At 53.3% G+C, this 23,451-nt stretch overlaps 1 protein-coding gene across 1 annotated transcript; it reads right to left on the bottom strand.

Moving 5' to 3' along the window:
• Positions 1–1,857: 1,857 nt before the first annotated feature.
• On the bottom strand, positions 1,858–21,129 carry LOC100356014 (uncharacterized). Its single transcript, XM_070064323.1, has 2 exons — positions 15,808–21,129; positions 1,858–8,394 (listed from the first exon to the last, which is right to left on the bottom strand). The coding sequence occupies exon 1, from the start codon at positions 20,433–20,435 to the stop codon at positions 18,771–18,773; it is 1,665 nt and encodes a 554-aa protein (XP_069920424.1). The 5' UTR covers positions 20,436–21,129; the 3' UTR covers positions 1,858–8,394; positions 15,808–18,770.
• Positions 21,130–23,451: the final 2,322 nt, after the last annotated feature.

The raw sequence follows: 23,451 nt of genomic DNA, 5'->3' as shown, positions 1-23,451 counted from the left end.
TGGGACACTGGTTCAGGTCCCGGCTACTCCACCTCTGCTCCAGCTCCCTGCTGATGGCCCGGGAAAGCACCGGAAGATGCCCAAGAGCTGGGGCCCCTGCACCCACATGGAGAGCTGAATGAAACTCCTGGCTTTGGCCTGGCCCAGCCCCAGCTGCCGGGGACATCAGGAGAGTGAACCAGTGGATGGAAGCTCTCTCTGTTTGTCTCTCCCTCTCTGAAACGCTTCCAAATAACAAAATAAATCTTTTTTTTCAGAGAGAGTTAGGCAGAGACAGAGAGAGAGACAGAGAGAAAGGTCTTCCTTTTCTATTGGTTCACCCCCCAAATGGCTGCTACCAAAGGCTCCCTGTGCCGATCCGAAGCCAGGAGTCAGGTGCCTATCCTGGTCTCCCATGTGGGTGCAGGGCCCAAGCACCTGGGCCATCCTCCACTGCACTCCTGGCACACAGCAGAGAGCTGGCCTGGAAGAGGGACAACCGGGACAGAATCTGGCGCCCTAACTGGGACTAGAACCCAGGGTGCCGGCGCCACAGGTGGAGGTTTAGCCTAGTGAGCCACGGCGCCGGCCCACGATAAATCTTAAAAGAAAAAAGGAAACAGACCACGAGTCTCTCCAGTGCCAGAAGACTTCCTGCAGGCATCAGGAGAGGGCGTAACAGACGAGTGCAGGGGGCAGTGGTGAGCTTGGGGCACGGAGGCGGTGGTGTCGTGAGAGCACAGTGCTGGGGGCCGTGGTGAGCTGGGGGCCGTGTTGGAGCACAGTGCTAGGGGCCGTGGTGGAGTACAGTGCTGGGGGCAGTGGTGAGCTGGGGGCCGTGGTGGAGCACAGTGCTGGGGGCTGTGGTGAGCTAGGGGCTATGGTGGAGCACAGTGCTGGGGCCATGGTGGAGCACAGTGCTGGGGCCATGATGGAGCACAGTGCTGGGGGCCGTGAAGGAGTACAGTGCTGGGGGCCATGGTGAGCTGGGGGCTGTGGTGGAGCAGAGTGCGGGGACAGTGGTGAGCTGGGGGCCATGGTGTCCTGAGAGCACAGTGCTGGGGGCCGTGGTGAGCTGGGGGCCATGGTGGAGCACAGTGCTGGGGACTGTGGTGAGCTGGGGGCCATGGAGTCCTGAGAGCACAGTGCTGGGGGCCGTGGTGAGCTGGGGGCTGTAGTGGAGCACAATGCTAGGGGCAGTGGTGAGCTCGGGGCCGTGGTGAGCTGGGGGCCATGGTGGAGCACAGTGCGGGGGAAGTGGTGAGCTGGGGGCCATTGGGGAGCACAGTGCGGGGGCAGTGGTGAGCTGGGGGACATGGTGGAGCACAGAGCAGAAGGCGGTGGTGACCTGGAGGCCTTGGTGAGCTGGGGGCTGTGGTGGAGCACAGTGCGGGGGCAGTGGTGAGCTCGGGGCCGTGGTGTCCTGAGAGCGCAGTGCAGGGGACAGCTCACCGCGGCCGCCGAGATCACTGCCACCTCTGCACTGAGCTCCCAGGGGCCAGACCCCCAGGTAGGGGGTAGAACACCTCTGGAGAACACGACTAGCCCTAAGAGAAGCCTAAACAGGGGCCGCGGGGCCTCATTAAGGCCTGGGCAGATGACCCACCAAAGGCAGATCCACACGCACCTCCCGGGCAGCCAGCTCAGAGCGGGGTGGAAGGCGATGTTTGCTGAGTTGTCGGGGAACGGGACAGCCTGGCCAGCTGTGCCGCTCCCGACAAGAAGTTTAGTGCTGGGCTTTTTCCACCCTGCCCGTAGCTAATTGCAAGATCCTGTTTTGACTTTAAGCATCCTGTTATTGCATGTTTCCCACACTTAGTTGGTAACATGTTTTCCGTGAATGATATATATATAAATAGGTGGACGGTGGGCGGGAGTGGATGAATGAACGCTGGTAAAAGACGGAGAGTGAATGAACGCTGGTAAAAGACGGAGAGTGAATGAACGCTGGTAAAAGACGGAGAGTGAATGAATGCTGGTAAAAGACGGAGGAATGAATGAACGCTGGTAAAAGACGGAGAGTGAATGAACGCTGGTAAAAGACGGAGAGTGAATGAATGCTGGTAAAAGACGGAGAGTGAATGAACGCTGGTAAAAGACAGAGAGTGAATGAACGCTGGTAAAAGACGGGTGAGTGAATGAATGCTGGTAAAAGACGGAGGAGTGAATGAATGCTGGTAAAAGACGGAGGAATGAATGAACGCCGGTAACAGGCGGAGTTGTGAATGAACGCCGGTAACAGGCGGAGTTGTGAATGAACGCCGGAAACAGGCGGGAGTTATGAATGAACGCCGGTAACAGGCGGGAGCTATGAATGAATGCGAGTAGTAAGCAGGAGTGGTGAATGAAGGAGTTGTGAATGAATGAGTTGTGAATGAATGCCGGTAACAGGGCGGGCGTTCGCGACATGTAACGCGAGTCCGCTGAAAAATAAAGTGAAAGCTGAAAAGCCGATAAACGCGTCTGGTGTCTCCGAGGTCTCGCCGGCGTTAACCTATCCGGAAGGAGTACGCCTGCAACTGGTGCCGTGACTCGGATCGCTGCGACGCGGAAAGAAGGTAAGAAAAATAAAACGTCTATAGACGGGAGTCTAGGGGAAAAAGCCTAGGAATACCGCGGTACAATGGGGAACACAGAGTCCACCACGAAAATGCACTTATTGATTAGCCGCCTTTTAAAGGCAACGGGGACGCCCGTAGAGTGTAGCTGTGTGCAATTTTACGAGGATACTATATAAAACTTGTCCTTGGTTTGTTGAAGAAGGAGATTTATCACAGGTTCGGTGGAGACGGGTGGGACGTGAATTGCGAAACGCTGGAGTCGAGGAGGGAGTGATCCGCTTGTGGTATCTGATAGATACTGCTTTACGGTCAGAGGATGACCAGATCGGGGAACTCTTAGATGAAGGCTCCGAACTACTGGAGGAGCTCAGCGAAGACTCCCATGATAGTAGCGAAAAAGGAGATAGTATAGAGGAACAAAGGATGGAAGCAAGTGGAGGAGCCCGACCAAAAGCGAAACATCCGCAGACGCTGGGATCGCTTCCACTATACTCGGAGTTGCCCTTAATGCCCTCCGCTCCTCCTTACGAACCACCCCGTCATCCTATGCGCTGTTGCTGTTTTGCCGGCAATGCTTTCAGTGAGATGAGGCCCATAGTTTTAGAATCTGGGCCGGAGAAACAGACTAGAAGGCAAATGCTTGAAAACGAAAGTGCTCGTAATGACGATGAAGCCGCTTTTTTTATAAATACTGGGGATTCAACTCCCCACCCACCGCGGCGCCTGAAACCAAATTGGGCAGAGTTCTTTAACCCCCATCATCTCCACTCATCATGTTAAAACCTTAAATGACTTACAAAAATTGTGTGGAAATTTAAACTGGATTCGGCCTTATTGTAAAATGACTACTGAAGAAATGCACCCTTTGTTCCGACTTCTGGAAGGCGATGCATGCCTAAATTCACCCAGACAACTTACAAAGGAGGCAAAAGCAGTATTAAAAAATTTTGAACAGCGCCTTAAGAGCACCGCTATGCAGCGGTGTGACCCCACTATGCCCTTAAGTATTTTGGTGTTCATACAAAGTCATTATCCCTATGCTTTACTCTGGCAAGAAGGACCATTGTTGTTTATATACCCACATAACCATATGCCCAGATCTATTACCTCCTATGCGGAGGCTATGGGAAATTTAGCTTTACAAGCCATCCACCGAGTCGTAGAAATTGCAGGGAGAAGACCACAGTCCTGCATTCTTCCGTTAGAGTCTGTAGTCATTCAGGAGTGGGCTAAGGAAACTTGGCAATGGTCCCACATCACCATCACCCTTGACATAAGTGTAGATAACCATTATCCCAATCATCCCTTTATTAGATTTTGTGACACGGTACCCTTACACTATTTTAAAAGAGTTTATTCTAATCCCATTCCCAAAGCACCCATAGCTTTTACTGATGGAGCAAAAGGAGGTACCGGGGTGGCTATTTTACAAGGTCAGGTGCATCATGCAGTTACTGCATCTCCCTCACCTCAACATGCAGAGCTAGCTGTAGTGGCTAAGTTATTAAATATGGTTGAGGGTCCTCTTAATATCGTTTCTGATAGCTTATATGTTGTTAATGCTGTTAAGAGGCTAGGCTCCCCTTCGTTAATATCCAAAAGTTCTACAGTGTTTCCTTATTTTGAGCTTGTTCAGCACGCTTTATTTAGGAGATCAGATCCCATTTTTATCACCCATATTAGAGCACATACCTCCCTTCCAGGTCCTCTCACCGTGGGAAATGCCCTTGCCGATCAACATTCCCGCTTCCTTTTAGCTTGCACTGCCATGGAACAGGCAACAGAATATCACAAACTTTGGCATGTTAATAGTAAGACCTTAAGTATGAGGTTTAATATCCCTATTCGTAAAGCTAAATCTATTGTCCAAAATTGTGAAAAATGTGTTATTCATCAGCCTGTTACTATGCCTACTGGAGCTAATCCCCGGGGCCTTTATCCATGTCACATTTGGCAAATGGATGTAACGCATATCCCTGCCTTTGGCAAGCTATCCTGTGTCCATGTTACGGTGGATACTTACTCAGGAGTAGTTATGGCTACCGCCGCCGCCAAAGAGTCCACTTCCCATGTAATGCAACATATGCTACAATGTTTTGCTTCTTGGGGAATTCCTAATATAATAAAAACTGATAATGGACCTGCTTATACTTCTAAGGCTTTTGCTGAGTTTTTAGCAACTTTTCATATCTCTCATTTAACCGGCATCCCATATAACCCTACTGGACAAGCCGTTGTGGAACGCACTAATCTGTATCTGAAAAATTTTGTATTAAAACAAAAAGGGGGAATAGGGGCACTATCCCGTTCCCCTAAAGACATTCTCAACCTCGCCTTACTTACCATAAATTTTTTAAATAAAAAAGCTGATGGTCTCACCCCGGCAGAACGTCATGTAATCTTGGAACAGACCCCCAATAGTAATAAACCCTATGAACCGACAGAAGTTCAGCCACACGTTAGAAAAATGATTATGTGGAAAGACCCACAAGATAACAAATGGAAAGGCCCATACCCTTTAATAAGAAGGGTACGAGGCGCTGTTTGTTTTCTCCCACAGGAAGAAAAAAATCCAATCTGGACTCCAGAAAGACGGACAAGAACAATAGAGTGGCAAGATGATCGTGATCCTACTCCTACTAATAATGACGCCACTGTCACCGACGATGGCCAAGCTGGATGAGTATTGGGGTCTCTTGAGAGCCCTACCTCTCCCTCTCCAGTTGTGTATTTGCCTGAGAAGGACTTCTCTATGGTGTTCAACACAGGAGAGACTTTGGAGTCACCGTGGTCGTCGTTGAGTAATTGCGGCGTTATCAGCTTGTTAGGCCGCTATTGGCATGGCCGTGAGCCAAACTTCGACACTGTCCATACTTGATAGCATCACAAGATCTACCGCCCAGGCACTTGATGATATACTGCTATTCAGCTGTTAATGAACGGATTTATTGCAAGATTAGGCCTGGTTGGCATACCCTGTGTTACTGGATCTACTGCAGTTTGTGTTACAACCACTTTTCATTTGCCGCTAATCAGTCCCGTCTTTTGGGTAGCATGCTAATAACAGGATCAATTATTGTTCGGATCTTGCAAGGGCTGTTAATACGCAAATGGTGGTTAAACAAGCCAGCTAATATTCAATAACCAGTACCCCATGCAAAATGGACAGATTCAGGTGTGGCTGAATCTGCTGGAATGGTAGTCAAAGACGGGTAAGTTCTGAGAGGTCTTCAAGGCAACCTAAGACAGGGCATGAACGCTCCCTCCACACCTCATGTTCATGTGCCAATGACGGGTAAGCCTGATAGATGCTCTTGGTCACCTAAGACAGGCACAGTACCACTCCATTTTGCAAAGAAATAAGGGGGAGATGTCGGGGAACGGGACAGCCTGGCCAGCTGTGCCGCTCCCGACAAGAAGTTTAGTGCTGGGCTTTTTCCACCCTGCCCGTAGCTAATTGCAAGATCCTGTTTTGACTTTAAGCATCCTGTTATTGCATGTTTCCCACACTTAGTTGGTAACATGTTTTCCGTGAATGATATATATATAAATAGGTGGACGGTGGGCGGGAGTGGATGAATGAACGCTGGTAAAAGACGGAGAGTGAATGAACGCTGGTAAAAGACGGAGAGTGAATGAACGCTGGTAAAAGACGGAGAGTGAATGAATGCTGGTAAAAGACGGAGGAATGAATGAACGCTGGTAAAAGACGGAGAGTGAATGAACGCTGGTAAAAGACGGAGAGTGAATGAATGCTGGTAAAAGACGGAGAGTGAATGAACGCTGGTAAAAGACAGAGAGTGAATGAACGCTGGTAAAAGACGGGTGAGTGAATGAATGCTGGTAAAAGACGGAGGAGTGAATGAATGCTGGTAAAAGACGGAGGAATGAATGAACGCCGGTAACAGGCGGAGTTGTGAATGAACGCCGGTAACAGGCGGAGTTGTGAATGAACGCCGGAAACAGGCGGGAGTTATGAATGAACGCCGGTAACAGGCGGGAGCTATGAATGAATGCGAGTAGTAAGCAGGAGTGGTGAATGAAGGAGTTGTGAATGAATGAGTTGTGAATGAATGCCGGTAACAGGGCGGGCGTTCGCGACATGTAACGCGAGTCCGCTGAAAAATAAAGTGAAAGCTGAAAAGCCGATAAACGCGTCTGGTGTCTCCGAGGTCTCGCCGGCGTTAACCTATCCGGAAGGAGTACGCCTGCACTGAGTCACAGCAGGGCCCGAGGCGGGGGCTCAAGTCCTCATGTCCCTGCCTCCCACCCCAGACCAGGTGGAGCTCCCGGCTCCCAGCTGTTGTGGGTGTTTGGGAGTGAGCCAGTGAACGGAGCTATCCTTTCACTCTTTCCAATAAATAGAAAGCTAAAAAAACGAAACCAAACCCTGCCATCACACACACACAGGACACTCCATGTGGCATCAGGGTTCCATGTGGCACCTGCTGGGCTCGCTCTCAGGAAACCGGCCATCCTCCCCTCCCCAGAAAACCAGGGGTGCAGCCCTGCACCTGCTCCCGACTCTTCCCAGGGTGGCGTCTGCAGTCCCCGCTCATGGGCTCACCCACCACCACATCTGCCTCTGCCCCTTCTCACCAGGACCCGGGCATCCTCCTCCCCTTCCAGGGCATGGGCAGCCCTCCCTTCCCAGCCCTCCAGGGCCGGGCCCCACTACCCTCAGTGCCCGATAGGGCCAGACCCTGTGCCACTACTCGTCCTACTGGGCCTAACCCTGCTCCCCTTTTTGCCCTCCAGGGCCGGGCCCTGCTCTTCTCAAAGCCCTCCAGAGCTGGACGCCAATCTTCTCCTCACCCTTCAGGGCCTGGGCCCCACTCCCTCCTCGCCCTCCAGGGCCTGGGCCCCCACCAATTGCACCTCGCCAAGGCCAGGCCCCTTCCCAATGCATCCCAACAGGGAAGGGCCACAATATCCTCAACACCCTATAGGGCCAGACCATGCTCCCCTCCTAGACCTCCAGGGCCTGGGCTCCACTCCAATTCTCACCCTCCAGGGCCTGGGTCGCACACCCCTCCTCACCCTCCATGGCCTGCGCCCCATTCCCCTCACCCTCCAGGACATGGGCCCCACTCCAATTCTCTCCCTCCAGGGCTCAGCCCTGCTCCCAACCTTGCAATCCAAGGTCAGACCCCACTCTCCTCCTCACACTTCAGGACCTGGGCCCTGCCCCCCACACTGCTCTCCAGGGCTGGGCCCCACTCCTCTCAAGGCACCCCAGGGCCAGACACTGCCCCCCTCCTCGCCCTCCAGGGCCTGGGCACGCTCTGCTCGCTGCCCTCCAGGGCTGGACCCTGCTTCCCCTCCTTGCCTTCCAGGGCCTGACACCACTGCCCTCAAGGCCCTCCAGGGCTGGATCCTGCTCCACTCCTAGACCTCCAGGGATTGGGCTCTACTCCCTACGCTGCCATCCATGGCCCAGCCCCACTCCCCTCAACGCCCTCCATGGCCGGACCCCACACCCCTCCTCACCCTCCAGGGCCTTGGCCCCATTCCCCTCCTTGCCCTCCAAGCCCAGTGCCAGCTCTCCTCCTCACACTCCAGGGTTGACCTGACACTTTCTTGTTGAGAAAAATAAAGCAGAGGAAAACAGACAATATTGCAGGGAACCGAACCTTTTATTCTGTAACAGGGTTAGGTCCAGAAAGGTCTCTGGACCTTGGACAATCTCTGCTTTGATTTGGAAACATTTCTCATGGCTCGGTGAGGTCTCAACAGTGAGGCTGTGAGCATGAAGTGGCCTTTGTCCTTTGTCCTATAGACTGTGTCTTTTCGCGTATGTCCTATGTCTTGTGTCCTGTAGGTCCAAGGTCCAGAGACCTTTCTGGATCTAACCCTGTTACAGAATAAAAGGTTCGGTTCCCCGCAATATTATCTCTTTTCCTCTGCTTTATTTTTCTCAACAAGAAAGTGTCAATTCAACCAGTGGTGGGTGAGGAGGAGAGCAGGCACTGGACTTTGTCCTTTGTGACATAAGTCACAGGACACATGCTACAGGATGGAGGCCACAGGCTACAGGACATAGGCCAAAGGCTACAGTACACAGGACACAGGCTACAGGAGATAGGACAGAGGACACAGGACACAGGCTACAGCACACAGGACATAGCCCAGATGACACAGGACACAGGATATAGGACACAGAATATGGAACCCAGGACACAGCCTATAGGACACAGGCTACGGGACACAGGTTGCAGGACACAGGACATAGGCGACAAGCTACAGGACACAGGACAGAGGCTACAGGACACAGGACACAGGCTACACAATCTAGGACACAGGCCACAAGACACAGGACACTATCCTATAGCCAGTGTCCGGTGTCTTGTTCCCTCTCTCTTTCAGCCTGTCGTGTAGCCTGTATCCTGTGTCGTGTAGCCTGCAGCCTGTATCCTTTGTTCTGTGGTCTGTCCTGTGTCCCATAGCCTCTGTCCTGGATCCTCTGTCATGTGTCCTGTGTCCTATGTTGTGTAGCCTGTGTCCTGAATCTTGTACCCTGTGGCCTATGTACGCATCCTGAATCTTGTGGCCTCTGTCCTGTAGCCTGTGACCTCTGTCCCCTAGCCTGTGTCCTGAGCCTGTGGCCTGTAGTTTTTGTCCTAGTGCTGGTGTCCTCTTTGCTGTAGTCTGTGTCCTGTGTCCTGAAGCCCATTTCTTGTAGCCTGTGGACAATGTCCTGTAGTGTGTGTCCTGTGTCCTGTAGCCTGTTCTCTGAGCTCTGGGGCCTAGGTCCTGTAGCCTGTATCCTGTGATGTTTGTCATATGTTGTGTAGCCTGTGTCCTGTAATCTATGGCCTATGTCCTGTGGCCTATAGCCTGTAGCCTTTGGCCTTTTCCATGCAGGCTTTGTCCTGTGTCCTGTGGCCTCTGTCCTATAGCTGGTGTCCTGTGTCTTGTTTCCTCGTTCCTTCAGCCTGTGTCGTGTAGCTTGTGTCCTGTATCGAGTATGCTGTGTCCTGTAACCTGTGTCCTGTAGCTTGTAGTCTGTATTCCTTAACCAGTGTCCTGTATTCTGTGTCCTGTAGCCCGGCTCCTATAGCCTGTGGACTATGCCATGCAGCCTTTGTCCTGTGGCCTGTGGCCTTTGTCATATAACCTGTGTCCTGTGTCTTATTTCCTGTGTCCTTCATCCTGTGTCATGTAGCCTGCGTCCTCTGTCTTGTAGCCTATGGCCTATGTATGCATTGAGTATCCTGTGTCCTGTGTCCTGTAGCCTCTGTCGTGCGTCCTGTGTCCTGTGTCCTATGTCTTGTATCCTGTGTTCTAAATCCTGTGGCCTCTAGATGTAACCTATGTCCCATAGCCTGTGTTCTAGCCTGTGTCCTGGGTTCTGTGTTCTGTGTCCTGTATCCTGTGTCCTGTATCTTCTGGCCTATGCCCTGAATGCTGTAGCTTGTGTTCTATCTTGTGTAGCCTGTGTCCTGTAGCCTGTGTGCTGTAGCCTGTGTTCATGTCCTCAACCCTGTGTCCTGTGTTCTGTAGTCTGTGCTATATCCTGTAGCTGTGGCCTTTGTCCTGTGGCCAGTGTACTTTACACTTTGGCCTCTGTGCTTTGTCCTGTAGCCAGTGTCCTTGTCCTTTAGCCTGCTCATGTACCCTGATCCATTATCCTGTATCCTGAGCCCTTAGCCTGTCCCTGTGTCTTGTAGCCTGTGTCCTGTGTCCTATGTTGTTTAACATGAGTCCTGGCTCCTGTAGCCTGTAACCTCTGTCCTGTAGCTTTTGGCTCATGTCCTGTAGCCTGTAACCTGTGTCCAGTAGCCTGTGTCCTGTGTTCGGTATTCTGTGTCCTATGTCCTGTGTCCTGTGTTGTCTGGGCTATGTCCTGTGTCCTGTAGCCTGTGGCCTATGTGCTGTAGCCTGTGTCCTGTGTCCTATATTGTTTAGCCTTTGTCCTGGCTCCTGTAGCCTGTAACCTGTGTCCTGTAGCCTTTGGCTCGTGTCCTGTAGCCTGTAACCTGTGTCCAGTAGCCTGTGTCCTGTGTTCGGTATTCTGTGTCCTATGTCCTGTGTCCTGTGTCATCTGGGCTATGCCCTGTGTCCTGTAGCCTGTGGCCTATGTGCTGTAGCCTGTGTCCTGTGGCCTCTGTCCTGTGTCTTGAGTCCTGTAGCCTGTATCTTATGCCCTTGTTCTGGGTCCTGTAGCCTGTGTATTGTGTCCAGTAGTCTGTGATGTCACAGGACACAGGCTACAGCACAGAGGCCACAGGCTACAGGACACAGAACACAGTCTATAGGACAAGGGACACAGGCTACAGGACAGAGGCCACAGGACACAGGACACAGGACATAGCCCAGATGACACAGGACACAGGATATAGGACACAGAATATGGAACCCAGGACACAGCCTAGAGGACACAGGCTACGGGACACAGGTTGCAGGACATAGGACATAGGCAACAAGCTACAGGATACAGGACAGGGCCTACAGGAGACAGGACACAGGCCACAGGACAGTGGCTACAGGACACAGGCTACAGGACACTCTATCCTATAGCCAGTGTCCGGTGTCTTGTTCCCTCTCTCCTTCAGCCTGTGTCGTGTAGCCTGTGTCCAGTGTCGTGTAGCCTACGGACTGTATCCTTTGTTCTGTAGCTCTGTCCTGTGTTTCATAGCCACTGTCCTAGACCCCCTATCCTGTGTCCTGTGTCCTATTTGTGTAGCCTGTATCCTGTGTCTTGTACCCTTTGGCCTATGTACGCATCCTGAGTCCTGTGGCTTCTGTCCTCTAGCTGGTGTCCTGTGTCCCCTAGCCTGTGTCCTGTGTCCTGAGCCTGTGGCCTGTAGTTTTTGTCCTAGTGCTGGTGTCCTCTTTGCTGTAGTCTGTGTCCTGTGTCCTGTAGCCCGTTTCTTGTAGCCTGTGGACACTGTCCTGTAGTGTGTATCCTGTGTCCTGTAGCCTGTTCTCTGAGCTCTGGGGCCTAGGTCCTGTGGCCGGTGGCCTGTGACCTTGGCCTTTGTCCTATGTCGTGCAGCCTGTGTCCTGTAGTCTGTGGCCTATGTCCTGTGGCCTATACCCTGTAGCATGTGTTCTTTGTCCTCAATTCTTTGTCCTATGTCCTGTAGCCAGTGGCCTTTGCCCTGCAGCCTTTGGCCTGTGTCCTGTGGCCTCTATCCTATAGCCAGTGGGCTGTGTCTTGTTCCCTCTTTCCTTCATTCTGTGTCGTGTAGCCTGTGTCCTGTGTCGTGTATTCTATGTCGTCTATCCTGTGTCCCGTAGCCTGTGTCCCGTACCTGTGTCCTGTATAATGTGTCCTGCAGCCTGTGTCATGTGCCCTGTTTCCTGTAGTCTGTATCCTTTAACCAGTGTCCTGTAATCTGTGCCCTGTGTCCTATGTTGTGTATCCTCTGTCCTGTAGCCCATCTCCTGTAGCCTGTGGACTATGCCCTGCAGCCTTTCCTGTGTCCTGTGTCCTCTGTCCTATAGCCTGTGTCCTGTGTCTTGTTTCCTGTGTCCTTCAGCCTGTGTCATGCAGCTTGCATCCTCTGTGTTGTAGCCTGTGGCCTATGTATCCATTGAGTATCCTGTGTCCTGTCCTGTAGCCTCTGTCCTGTGTCCTGTGTCCTGTGTCCTATGTCTTGTATCCTGTGTTCTAAACCCTATGGCCTATAGTGTGTAACCTATGTCCCTTAGCCTGTGTTCTAGCCTGTGTCCAGGGTTCTGTGTTCTGTGTCCTGTATCCTGTGTCCTGTATCCTCTGGCCTATGCCCTGAAAGCTGTAGCTTGTGTTCTATCTTGTGTAGCCTGTGTCCTGTAGCCTGTGTGCTGCAGCCTGTGTCCATGTCCTCTACCCTGTGTCCTGTGTTCTGTAGTCTGTGTCCTATATTCTATAGCTGTGCCCTTTGTCCTGTGGCCAGTGTGCTGTACACTGAGGCTCAGTCCTGTGACCTGTAGCCAGTGTCCTCGTCCTTTAGCCTTTGTCCTGTGTCCTGTAGCCTGGGTCCTGTGTCCTGTATCCTGAGCCCTGTATCCTGTCCCTGTGTCCTATAGCCTGTGTCCTGTGTCCTATATTGTTTAGCCTTTGTCCTGTCTCCTGTAGCCTGTAACCTGTGTCCTGTAGCCTGTGGACTATATCCTGGAGCCTGTAACCTGAATCCCATAGCCTGTGTCCTGTGTTCAAAATTCTGTGTCCTATATCCTGTGTCCTGTGTCATCTGGGCTATGTCCTGTGGTCTGTAGCCTGTGGCCTAATTCCTGTGTATTGTGGACTATATCCTGTATCATGTAACCTGTGTCCCATAGCCTGTGTCCTGTGTTCGGTATTCTGTGTCCTATATCCTGTGTCCTGTGTCATCTGGGCTATCCTGTGTCCTGTAGCCTGTGGTCTCTGTGCTGTAGCCTGTGTCCTTTGGCCTATGTCCTGTGTCTTGAGTCCTATAGCCTGTGTCTTATGTCCTGTGTTCTGGGTCCTGTAACCTGTGTATTGTGTCCAGTAGTCTGTGATGTCACAGGACAGAGGCCACAGGCTACAGGACACAGGACCAAGGCTACAGGACAGAGGACACAGGCTACAGGACAAAGGACATAGCCCAGATGACACAAGACACAGGATATAGGACACAGAATATGGAACCAGGACACAGCCTAGAGGACACAGGCTACGGGACACAGGATGCAGGACACAAGACATAGGCGACAAGCTACAGGACACAGGACAGAGGCTCCCGGACACAGGACACAGGCTACACAATCTAGGACACAGGCCACAGGCCACAGGACAATGGCTATGGGACACAGGCTACAGGACACTCTATCCTATAACCAGTGTCCAGTGTCTTGTTCCCTCTTTCCTTCAGCCTGTGTTGTGTAGCCTGATTCCTGTGTCATGTAGCCTGTGGCCTGTATCCTTTGATCTGTAGCTCTGTCCTGTGTCCCATAGCCTCTGTCCTGAGCCTCTGTCCTGTGACCTGTGTCCTATGTATATAGCCTGTGTCCTGAGTCCTGTAGCCTGTCCCTATGTCCTGTAGCCTGTGTCCTGTGTCCTATGTTTTTTAGCCTTTGTCCTGTCTCCTGTAGCCTGTAACCTGTGTCCTGTAGCCTTTGGCCCATGTCCTGAGCCTGTAACCTGTGTCCTGTATCGTGTGTCCTGTGTTCGGTATTCTGTGTCTTATATCCCTTGTCCTGTGTTATCTGGGCTATGTCCTGTGTCCTGTAGCCTGTGGCCTCTGTGCTGTAGCCTGTGTCCTGTGGCCTATGTCCTGTGTCTTGTGTCCCATAGACTCTATCTTATGTCCTGTGTTCTGTGTCATGTAGCCTGTGTCCTGTGTCCCATAGCCTGATTTCTACCCTTGTCCTTGGTTCTGTATTCTGTGTCCTCTATCCTGTGTCCTGTTTCCTCTGGCCTATGCCCTGAATCCTGTAGCCTGTGGCCTGTGACCTGTGGCCTCTGTCCTGTGTCCTGTAACCTGTGTTCTGTAGCCATATCCAATATCCTGCACCACAGCATACAGCACACCGGCCACAGGACAAAGGCCACAGCTACAGGACATAGGCCACGGACTACAGGACACAGGCTACACAACACAAGACAGAGGCCACAGGTCACAGGCCACAGGCCACAGGACATAGGATCCAGAGCACAGGGCACAGGCTACAGGACACAGGACACAGACTACAGGACATTGTCCACAGGCTACAAGAAACCAGCTTCAGTACACAGGATATAAGCTACTATAAAGAGACACCAGCTTTAGGACAAAGACTACAGGACACAGGCTATAGGACACAGGACACAGGACACAGACTACAGGACACTCGACACAGGCTCAGGACACAGGACACAGGCTACTACAAAGAGACACCAGCTTTAGGACAAAGACTACAGGCCACAGGCTATAGGACACATGACACAGGCTCAGGACACAGGCTCAGGACACTTGACACAGGCTCAATACACGGGACACAGGCTAGGGGACATAGGACACCAGCTAGAGGACAGAGACCACAGGACACAGGTTGCATACATAGGCCACAGGCTACAAGACACTGGACACAGGCTACACAACATAGGACACGGGACACAGGACTGAGGCTACAGGACACAGAATATGGAACACATGACACAGCTACAGGACACAGATCACAGGATACAAGACATGGGACACAGGGGATAGGATATAGCCTAAGGACAAAGGACAAAGGAACAGACTATCAGACATAATACAAAGGCTACAGGACACTGAACACAGGACATAAGACACAGGCTACAGGACACAAGACACAGGATATGGGCCACAGGAAATAAGCTACAGGACACAAGACACAGGCAACATGACACAGGCTAAAGGACAGAGGGAACAAGACACAGGACACCAGCTATAGGACAGAGGCAACACTACACTGGACACAGGACATAGGCCACAGGACACATGCAGAAAGAAACAGGCCAGTGGACACAGGACACAGGCTACAGGACAAAGGACACAGGCTATAGGACACATGCTATAGGACACAGGCAATGGGACACTGTCTACAGGACAAGGACACAGGCCACATGAAAAGGCTAATGGACATAGGACACAGGATAGAGGACACAGGCTACAGCACACAGGCTACACTCTATAGGACAAGCTATAGGTCACAAGTTATAGGAAAGAAGACAGAAGCCACAGGACACACACACTAGCCACAAAACAGGACACAGGACACAGGCTACAGGACACAGGCTGTAGAACATAGGACACAGGATACAGGCCACAGGACACACGCCTACAACACAACACACAGGCTACAAGATACAGGCTACACAACACAGAACACAGGCAAAAGGACTCAGGCTACAGGACACAGGACAGATTTCAGGACACAGGTCACAGGCCACAGGACATAGGCTCCAGAGCACAGGCAGGGCCCTGGCCACGCTCCAGTGACATGCCCCTCTCTCCTCCTTGCCCTCCAGGGCCATGATCCCCTCAGGCAGCGCCCTGGCCACCCTCTAGGGCTGGGCTCCTTCTCCTCTCCATGCCCTACAGAGCCAGGCCCTGCTCCCTTCAGTTGTGGCACTAGACACCCAGCAGGGCTGCCCCACTCTCCTTGTCCTCCAGGGCCTGGGCCCCACTCCCCTAGTTGCCCACCAGGGCCTGGGCCCAGCTCCCATTGCTGTCCTTCAGGGCCAGGCCCTGCTCCCCTCACCACATTCCAGAGCTGGGCCCCAATCCCCTCCTCAGCCTGCAGGGTCGGGCCCTTCTCCCCTCAGGCCCGGCCCTGGCCTCCCTCCAGGGCCAAACTCTGCTCCCCTCCTCACCTCCAGGGCCAGTGTTCCCCTCCTCATGCTCCAGGGCTGGCACTGTCGCTCCCCGTCTTCATGGAGGAACGACACAGGACCCTGCGCTGTTCTTTTGTCTGCTCGGCCCTCCCCGGGTTTGCTGCTGGTTCTTCCCGGGGTGGCTACCGACCCTTCCACCTCCGTGGAAGGGCGGTTCCCCCTGCCACATTCCCCACTTCCGCGGGGGAGTGGCACACCGCCGGCCGGCTCTCTTGGGGGCTGCACAGGTGTTCCTTCAGATAGATGTTCCCCTTAGATGTTCCTGGTGCATGTTGTCTCTCTCCTCCTTTATAGTCCTCTTCCACCAATCCCAACTCTGCTACCCACATGCCGAGTACGCTGCTCTCCTCCAATCAGGAGCAAGATCAGCTCCTGCAGCTCAGTCAATCAAGTTGGTGAGAGGCAGCTGGGTAGAAGCTGTTTGCTCCTTTCCCAGCGCCATATTGTGGAGAGCAGATGTATAGAATAAGTATTAATTCCAGTAACAGTATAGTCCGAGTTGCTCCCCACAGGCACCAATCTCCTCCTCGCACTCTTGGTCTGGCTCTGCTCCCCTCCTCCCCATCCACAGCCAGGCTCCCCACAGGCCCATCCCTGTCCTCCCTCCAGAGCCAGACCCCGCTTCCCTTCACACCTTCAGGGCCAGCCCCTGCTCCGCTCCTGGTCTTCCAGGGCCTGGGTCCCACACCTCTCCTTGCCCTGCAGAACCTGGCACCCACTCCAACCTTCACACTCCAGAGCCTGGGCCCCACTTCAGGGCTTCCCTACAGGGACAGGCCACACTACCCTCAACACCCTCCATGGCCGGGCCCTGCTTGCCTCCTCGCCCTCCAAGGCCTGGGCCCACTCTGCTCGCCACCTTCCAGGGCTGGACCCTGCTCCCCACCTTGAAACCAGAGCCTGGGCCCAGCTCCACTCACTGCCCTCCAAGGCTGGACCCTGTTCCCCTCCTCACCCTCCAGGGCCAGACCCTACTCTCCTCCTCGCCCTCCAGAGCTGGGCACCGCTCTCCTCTTCCCCCTCCAGGGCTGGGCCCCTCTCAGCACGCTGCTCTCTTGGGCCAGGCCCCACTAACCTCAACACCATCAGGGCCAAACCCTGCTCCCCTCCTTGTCCTCCACGACCTGGCCCAGCTGCCCTCCTCACCCTCCAGGGCCTTACCCTGCTCACCTCTTACCTTAAGCGGCTGGGCCCGGCTCCCATTGCTGCCAATAAGTCACTGGTGTCACTCGGTGGTCCCTAGCAGCCACTGCCTCCATCTTTGTGCGCCCCTGCTGTCACTGCAGCATTGGGCAGCCCGCACGGTTCCCCAGCACCTGCCACTTCATGGCCTGCCTTGGCTGCCTCCTTCTGCTTCCTCAGGCACACCGAGTGAGGCCACATCTTTATGCCCCAGTGCAGCCACCAGGAGCCACCCGTCATGGGGCCCCCAGCACGGTCCCCAGCAACCTCCCTATGATTGCCCGAGGATTCTTCCTACTTCTTCTTGGGCTCCCCTGTGGTTATCTGGGCCCTCTTGTAACTCCCAGGCCCCACCACACGGCCCCCAGGCCCCACCAGCTCCTTCCCTGGGCACTCCCACTGCCACTGAATCACTAGGTCACCACGTGGACCCCAGAAGCTGCCTCCTCCTTCCTCACCCCCCCACAGCAGCTGAGTTTTAGGACCCCCCCATTCTCCCAGAAGTCGCTGAGTCTTTGGGGTTCGCGCTGCCCCTAGCAGTCATTGCCTCTGTCCTCTGGCACTCCTGCTGTCCCTGCATCATGTCTGAACTTGGAAATGAGGCTCTACAAAGGGGGTCTCAACTAACTCTCTTGTGGCCAAAGTTTGAGGGTGGGCAAGTGCAGAACTGTTGAATGTGCAGAGGGGGAACGTGGGTGTGGCCTGAGGATAGAAATTTTCCCTGGGAGTCACCTTCAGGAGCATGGCTCTGGGAAGGAATGACTTCCAACATGTTCTTTGCCAAAGAAAACCTGAGCTGGAAAACGGAAACCATGGGCACGAGTTAAGGTGCCAGGTGACTTCTTCCCAGACATGTGGGTCCTGAGTTCTTTGGGGCACACAAGAAGGCAGCTCAATGGGAGAGGCCACCTCGGTCTGCAATGCAGGCTCCTCAGTTCAGATCTAGGAGGTCTAAGTTGTCGCAGGAGTTTCTCATCCAGGGACCTGGGAACTTGGGCTTGGAGAAGGAAATCAGGGTGAGAAGACTTCCCAGGGCAGAGAGCCACCTGAGCACAGAGTGCAGGCAATAATCAAAGACAGAATAAAGTGGGAGGAGGACAAAGAGTGTCATCCAACGTGGGCCCTGTATCTTACAACCAGCATCCCACACCAATCGCTTTGAACTGGCTCGGAGACCTGGGGAATCTAAAAGATAAATGACCATGTAGAAGATCAGGGATTTTCCAAACACCAGAGGAACAGTCTGCCTTACTCACCTTTCCCATGGAGCTGAGTCCATCCACGTCATGGCACCAACGATGCTGCAGGAAGTTCAAGTCCATTCTTTCTCTCACATAATCCCAACACGGATCATGAGGGTGGGGGAGAAAAAGCAAAAGTAGGTTTTAGTGAGAAAATCATACTCTTGCAAGCCAGAAGGGGGACTAAGGGAGGGGTCCAATAAGGCCTGGGAACACGGAAGTTTAACTAGCGAGTGATGTTCATGGATTAATCTTCTAAACAAAATCCAACACCATGTTCTTCTATCTTAGGAAAAGGTCATGACCCCTAACCTTGAAAACGTGTTTCCTTACTGGCCATTTGAATAATGTAACACTATATCTTCCCTCTCTGCCTGCAGTTTCTCTTACTGCCTATCACCTGCCCTCCTCCCAGACACGAGTCCCTGACTACCCTTCATTGCTTCACTCCTCAGGGAAGGGCCCCTCCTCGGGGGCATTTCCCAAGAGGCTACTGAGAGGCCACTTTCCTCTCTGGGCTCAAGGGCTTTCCTCTGGGGCTGGCAGGACACAACACATCCAGCTGAAGCATTGGATGATCCTCCTGCCAATCCCCAGGCGCCCCTTGCCCTTTCTGGCCTGCGTGTCTGAGGTCCCTGCCTCCTGCTCCTCCTCCTGCTGCTGCATTCCTGGGATGCTCTGCTCCTCTGAGGCACCCGGGGAGCAGCTCCTGACTTCTCCATCAGCCTCACTGCTGTTGGTGCTCAGTGTGGTGGAGAGAGAGGTCAGAGCATCCTGGCTGAGGACTGCACAGACAGCGGGGCTCCTTGTCCACACGGCCCGTTGAGGACTGTCTGTCCTGCAGGACTCACTGCTGCTCACACTGGGAGTCCCACCGCAAGGAGTCTGCCCCGACTGGTCTTCTGCAAGCACCAGTGGTTGTGAGCTGAGAGCGACACACTCACGGGCTCTGCTGTTGCAGCCTGAGTGTCCCTGGAGGCACTGGAGAACGGGACAGCTCTGAGCACCAGGGATGGCCTGAGGCGTGGGCTTCCCTTTGCTGTGATCCCACTGAAGTCCTGGGCACAAGGCACTGGCTGGGAGCCTGGGTGGCAGGGAGCCGGCTTGATGGCCCAGCTGGAATCCCAGGTCCTCCAGGGAGCTTAGAGCTTCAGGACCCTGAGGAGGTACTGCAGGCTCCACTTGGCTCCACCCATGTATTTCTGGGATGCTGAAGCCCTGCTGTTGGGAGATCCCCCAGCGTGGCACAGGGGGCAAGGGGTCATCCCATTCATGAAGCCACAGTGGAGGGCAGAGGCCCCATGGGAATTCCCAGACTTCCTGCTCCTGGGGAAGAAACAGAAACTCGTCACTGGTTCCAGGTGCTCCATGTCCTGCATGGAGCCAGGGGTGGCCCATGATGTCTGCCACTGTGGGCCTGGCCTCAGGGTCCCGGGTCAGTAAGCTGTCCACCAGGTTACACAGCTCTGGGTTTCCATAGTGGGGGATTCTGTAGTATCCAGACAGGATGGCTGCCCGCAGCTCCACAAAATCCTCTCCAACAAAAGGCAGTGAGCCTGCCACCATGGCGTACAGGATCACGCCCACACTCCAGGCATCAGCCTTGTACCCGCAGAACTCCTCACCTAAGAATTCCTCGGGCGCACAGTAGGCAAAGGTCCCGCACAGACTCTTCAGGCGCTCTCCACCAGCCAGTTTGCAGCTGAGACCAAAATCGCTCAACTTAATGTTTAGGTGGGCGTCGAGAAGCAGGTTTTCTAACTTTAAATCCCTGTGCACCACGTGCTGCGAATGGCAGTAATGCACAGCGGATAGAATTTGTTTAAATAGCTGACGAATCTCTCCATCCAGCAGGTACCCTCGTTCTACCATGTAACATCTAAGGTCCCCCCTGACTGCGTATTCCATGAAAATGTAGCCCCTCTCTGTGGTGTGCCTGACCTGCAGTAGTTGAATGATGTGAGGGTGATGCAGCCCCTTCATTATTTCTGCTTCTGTGCACAACTGCTGGAAGCTGCAGGAGTGCTGGCCACCATTCTCCACAACCTTCACAGCCACCTGGGTCCTGCTTTCCCAATGATAGGCCAGCATCACCAGCCCAAAACCGCCCTGGCCGAGGACCCTGAGGACCTGGTACCCATCCAGGACCTCCTCCTCACTGCTGAAGGCGGTGAGGCCTTCCATGGTGGGATCCCCACCCCACCCCCCCACCCTGCACTCTGACACTGGGAACTCTTACTAGTCACCTAAAGTAATAACAAAAACTGGGAAACAAATAGAAATCAAACAAGCTAAATGGTAACCAAAATTAACAACTCAATATGCTAATATTTCTACTAGATAATGCTAACTCTATGAACTATGGTATACTAATCACTAACACTGTAGGAAAATTAAGAATTAAAAGTTATAAAACACACTGAATACTAAAAATGGTGAAGGAAAGCAACACCAACTACGGTAACTATGGTAACAATGCTAATCAATAAGTCTTATAACAGTCTTATCTAAATCAAAGGATCAAAAAATGAGAAAACAGTCAGAAAACGAGGAAACACAATGAACACAGCATCAAGTACATTTAGCCTGTGAAAGAAAAAAACAAAAAATAAATAAATAAATATTTAAAGAAAATACACAAGCACACAATGTAAAAATGGGAGGGGGAGAGAAAATGAAAAAATAGCAAAAAAAAAAAAAAGAAGAAAAACTAAAAGAACCACTACGGTAAGGAGAACTAATAGACGAGACAAAACAACAACACAAGAGACAGGACAAGGGAAAACCAGTGATGTCGTCCAATCCTTCAGGCAGTCTCCACAGAGCTTCCTGGGCCAACTGACCAGAACCGAGCCCAAGCAGGGAACTGTTGAGGCAGTTGGAATGACATCACAATGGCCCCCCTGAGGGCAGAGGAGGCTCTAGACCAATCACAGCTGGGGACACACCAGGCTGGTTTTCTCAAGAAACTTTCTACTTGGTTAAAGAGAAAGGACCCCAAAAGCTTTTGGCTTAAGTTGGTGGTGGAGATCGGTATTTAGGATTTGATAAATTAGCACAGTCCTCTTCAGGCTTTTTCTATTGTTTCAATACACGTATAGAAGCACTGATCCTCCCAGTCTCTATTTCCACCCCCATTCCCACCCCCTTTTTCATTTCCTCTTGGTTCCTGTCCATTAAAGACGTCCAGTAAGAGGAGTCAACTGCTCATCTTAGCCCAGGCAGGCTCAGCTCATTGTCCCAAAAGATTTCCAAGCTCTGCCATGGCTTGAACAGATGGTGGCTCCCTCACTCATGTGTACGTTCACTCACACACATATGTACTTGTATGTTCAAAATCAAAAATAGAGGCATAAAGGTGTCCCTTTAGAGGAATTGAGCATTTGCAAACTGAGTTCTGGTGGTGCTGCCCACCATCAGCCTGCTGCTCTGTTTGTCTGCTGAAGGTGAAACACTCAGAGCACACATGGAGAGAATAGAAACAATGTTACTGGAGATGCTGCACAAACAAGCCAGGCTTCCTTCCCCATAGAACAGCAGGTTACAGCCTCAGCCTCACTCAGCTCCTGTCTTCTTCCTGAGGGAGGATTCCTGGGGATGGTAACGGACCTATTGTCGCTCCTCCAGGCTCCTGAGTTCTTGCAACGCAGACTGTGAAAGGTGTTTATGATATCTTCAAAATTAAAGTGGTGTTGTTTCCACTCTTGCTCTCTCCATCCCTTTCTCTCCCCTTCCCTCCATTTCTCCCTGCTGAAAGTATGTCTTTCAAATAGATTAATTACAGTTTTAAAAAACTAGTAAAAGTGTCAATTATTCAGAACCTAGAAGTCAAGCCACATATCTACAGGAAAGTGACATTTAACAAGGTCTTACGAACACATATTGGAAAATGAATAGTTTTCTCAATAAAATCCCATTGGGAAAATTGAATGCCCACATGCAGAATGAAACTAGACCCTGTCTCTCAACACACACAAAAAAATCAACCCAAAATGGATCAAGATCTAAATCTGAGTCCTGGAACTATGAGATAATAGAAAAAAGCATACAAAAAGCTTCAGGGCCGGCCCCCACTCTCCTCCTCACCCTCCAGGGCCAGGCCCCACTGCCCTCAAATCCCTCCAGGGTTGGACCCTGAACCACTCCTCACCCTCCTGGGCCTGGCCCTGCTCCCCTCCTTGCACTCCAGGGCTGGGCCCCACTGCCCTCCTTGCCCCTCAGGGCCAGGGCCCACTCTCTTCCTCGCCTCCAGGGCCTGGGCCCTGCTCCCCTCCTCAGAGTCCAAGGCCTGGGTCCTGCTCCCCTCCTCGCCCTCCAGGGCCGGGCCCCGCTCCCATCACAGCCCTCCAGGGCTAGGCCCACTGCCCTCACTGCCCTATAGGGCCGAACCCTGCTCCACTCTCACCCTCCTGGGCCTGGTCCTGCTCCCATTTTTGCCCTCCAGGGTCAGGTCCTACTCTGCTCACAGACCTCCAGAGATGGACCCTGCTCCCCTCCTCGCTCCCCAGGTCCTGGGCCCACTGTCCTCCTCCCCACCTAGGGCCTGGGCCCCTCTCCCTCTTCACCCTCTAAGGCCAGGCCTGGCTCCCCTCCTCACCCTCCACAGCCTGGGCCCTGCTCCCTCCTTGCCCTCTAAGACCAGGCCCTGCTCCCCTCCTCACCCTCCAGGGCCTCGCCCAGCTCCCCACGCTACCCTTCAGGTCCAGGCCACACTCCCCTCACTGCCTTCCAGGGCCGGGCCCCAATACACTCATTGCCCTCCAGTGCTGGACCCTGCTCTCCTCCTCGCCCTCCAGGGCCTGGGCCCCACTCCAATCCTCACCCTCCAGGGCCAGACACTGCTCCCCTCCTCGCCCTCCAGGGACAGGCCTGCTCCCCTCAGGTGCGTCCCTGGCCTCCCCCCTTCTCACTCCCCAGGGCCAGTGCCTGCTCTCCTCCTTACCTTCTAGGGCTTGGGCCCCGATCTGCACGCGGCCCTCAGGGCCGGGCCCCACTGCCATGAACATCATCCAGGGCCGGACTCCTCTCCACTCCTCGCCCCCCTTGGTCAGGCCCTGCTCCACTCCTTGGCCTCCAGAGCCGGGCCCCACTCCCCTCAGGCATGGCCTTGCCCACCCTCCATGGCTGGGCCCCTGCTCCTCTCCATGCCATAAAGAACCGGGCCCTGTTCCCCTCAGGCCGCTCCCCTACTTACACTGCA

Source organism: Oryctolagus cuniculus, chromosome 19 (genome assembly GCF_964237555.1).
Source record: "Oryctolagus cuniculus chromosome 19, mOryCun1.1, whole genome shotgun sequence".
NCBI classification, from domain to species: Eukaryota; Metazoa; Chordata; class Mammalia; order Lagomorpha; family Leporidae; genus Oryctolagus; species Oryctolagus cuniculus.
This window is presented reverse-complemented; position numbering and strand designations above follow the sequence as displayed.

Excerpts from the sequence above, each read along its gene's own strand:
- LOC100356014 (XM_070064323.1), bottom strand. The coding sequence starts at position 20,435 with ATGGAAGGCCTCACCGCCTTCAGCAGTGAGGAGGAGGTCCTGGATGGG.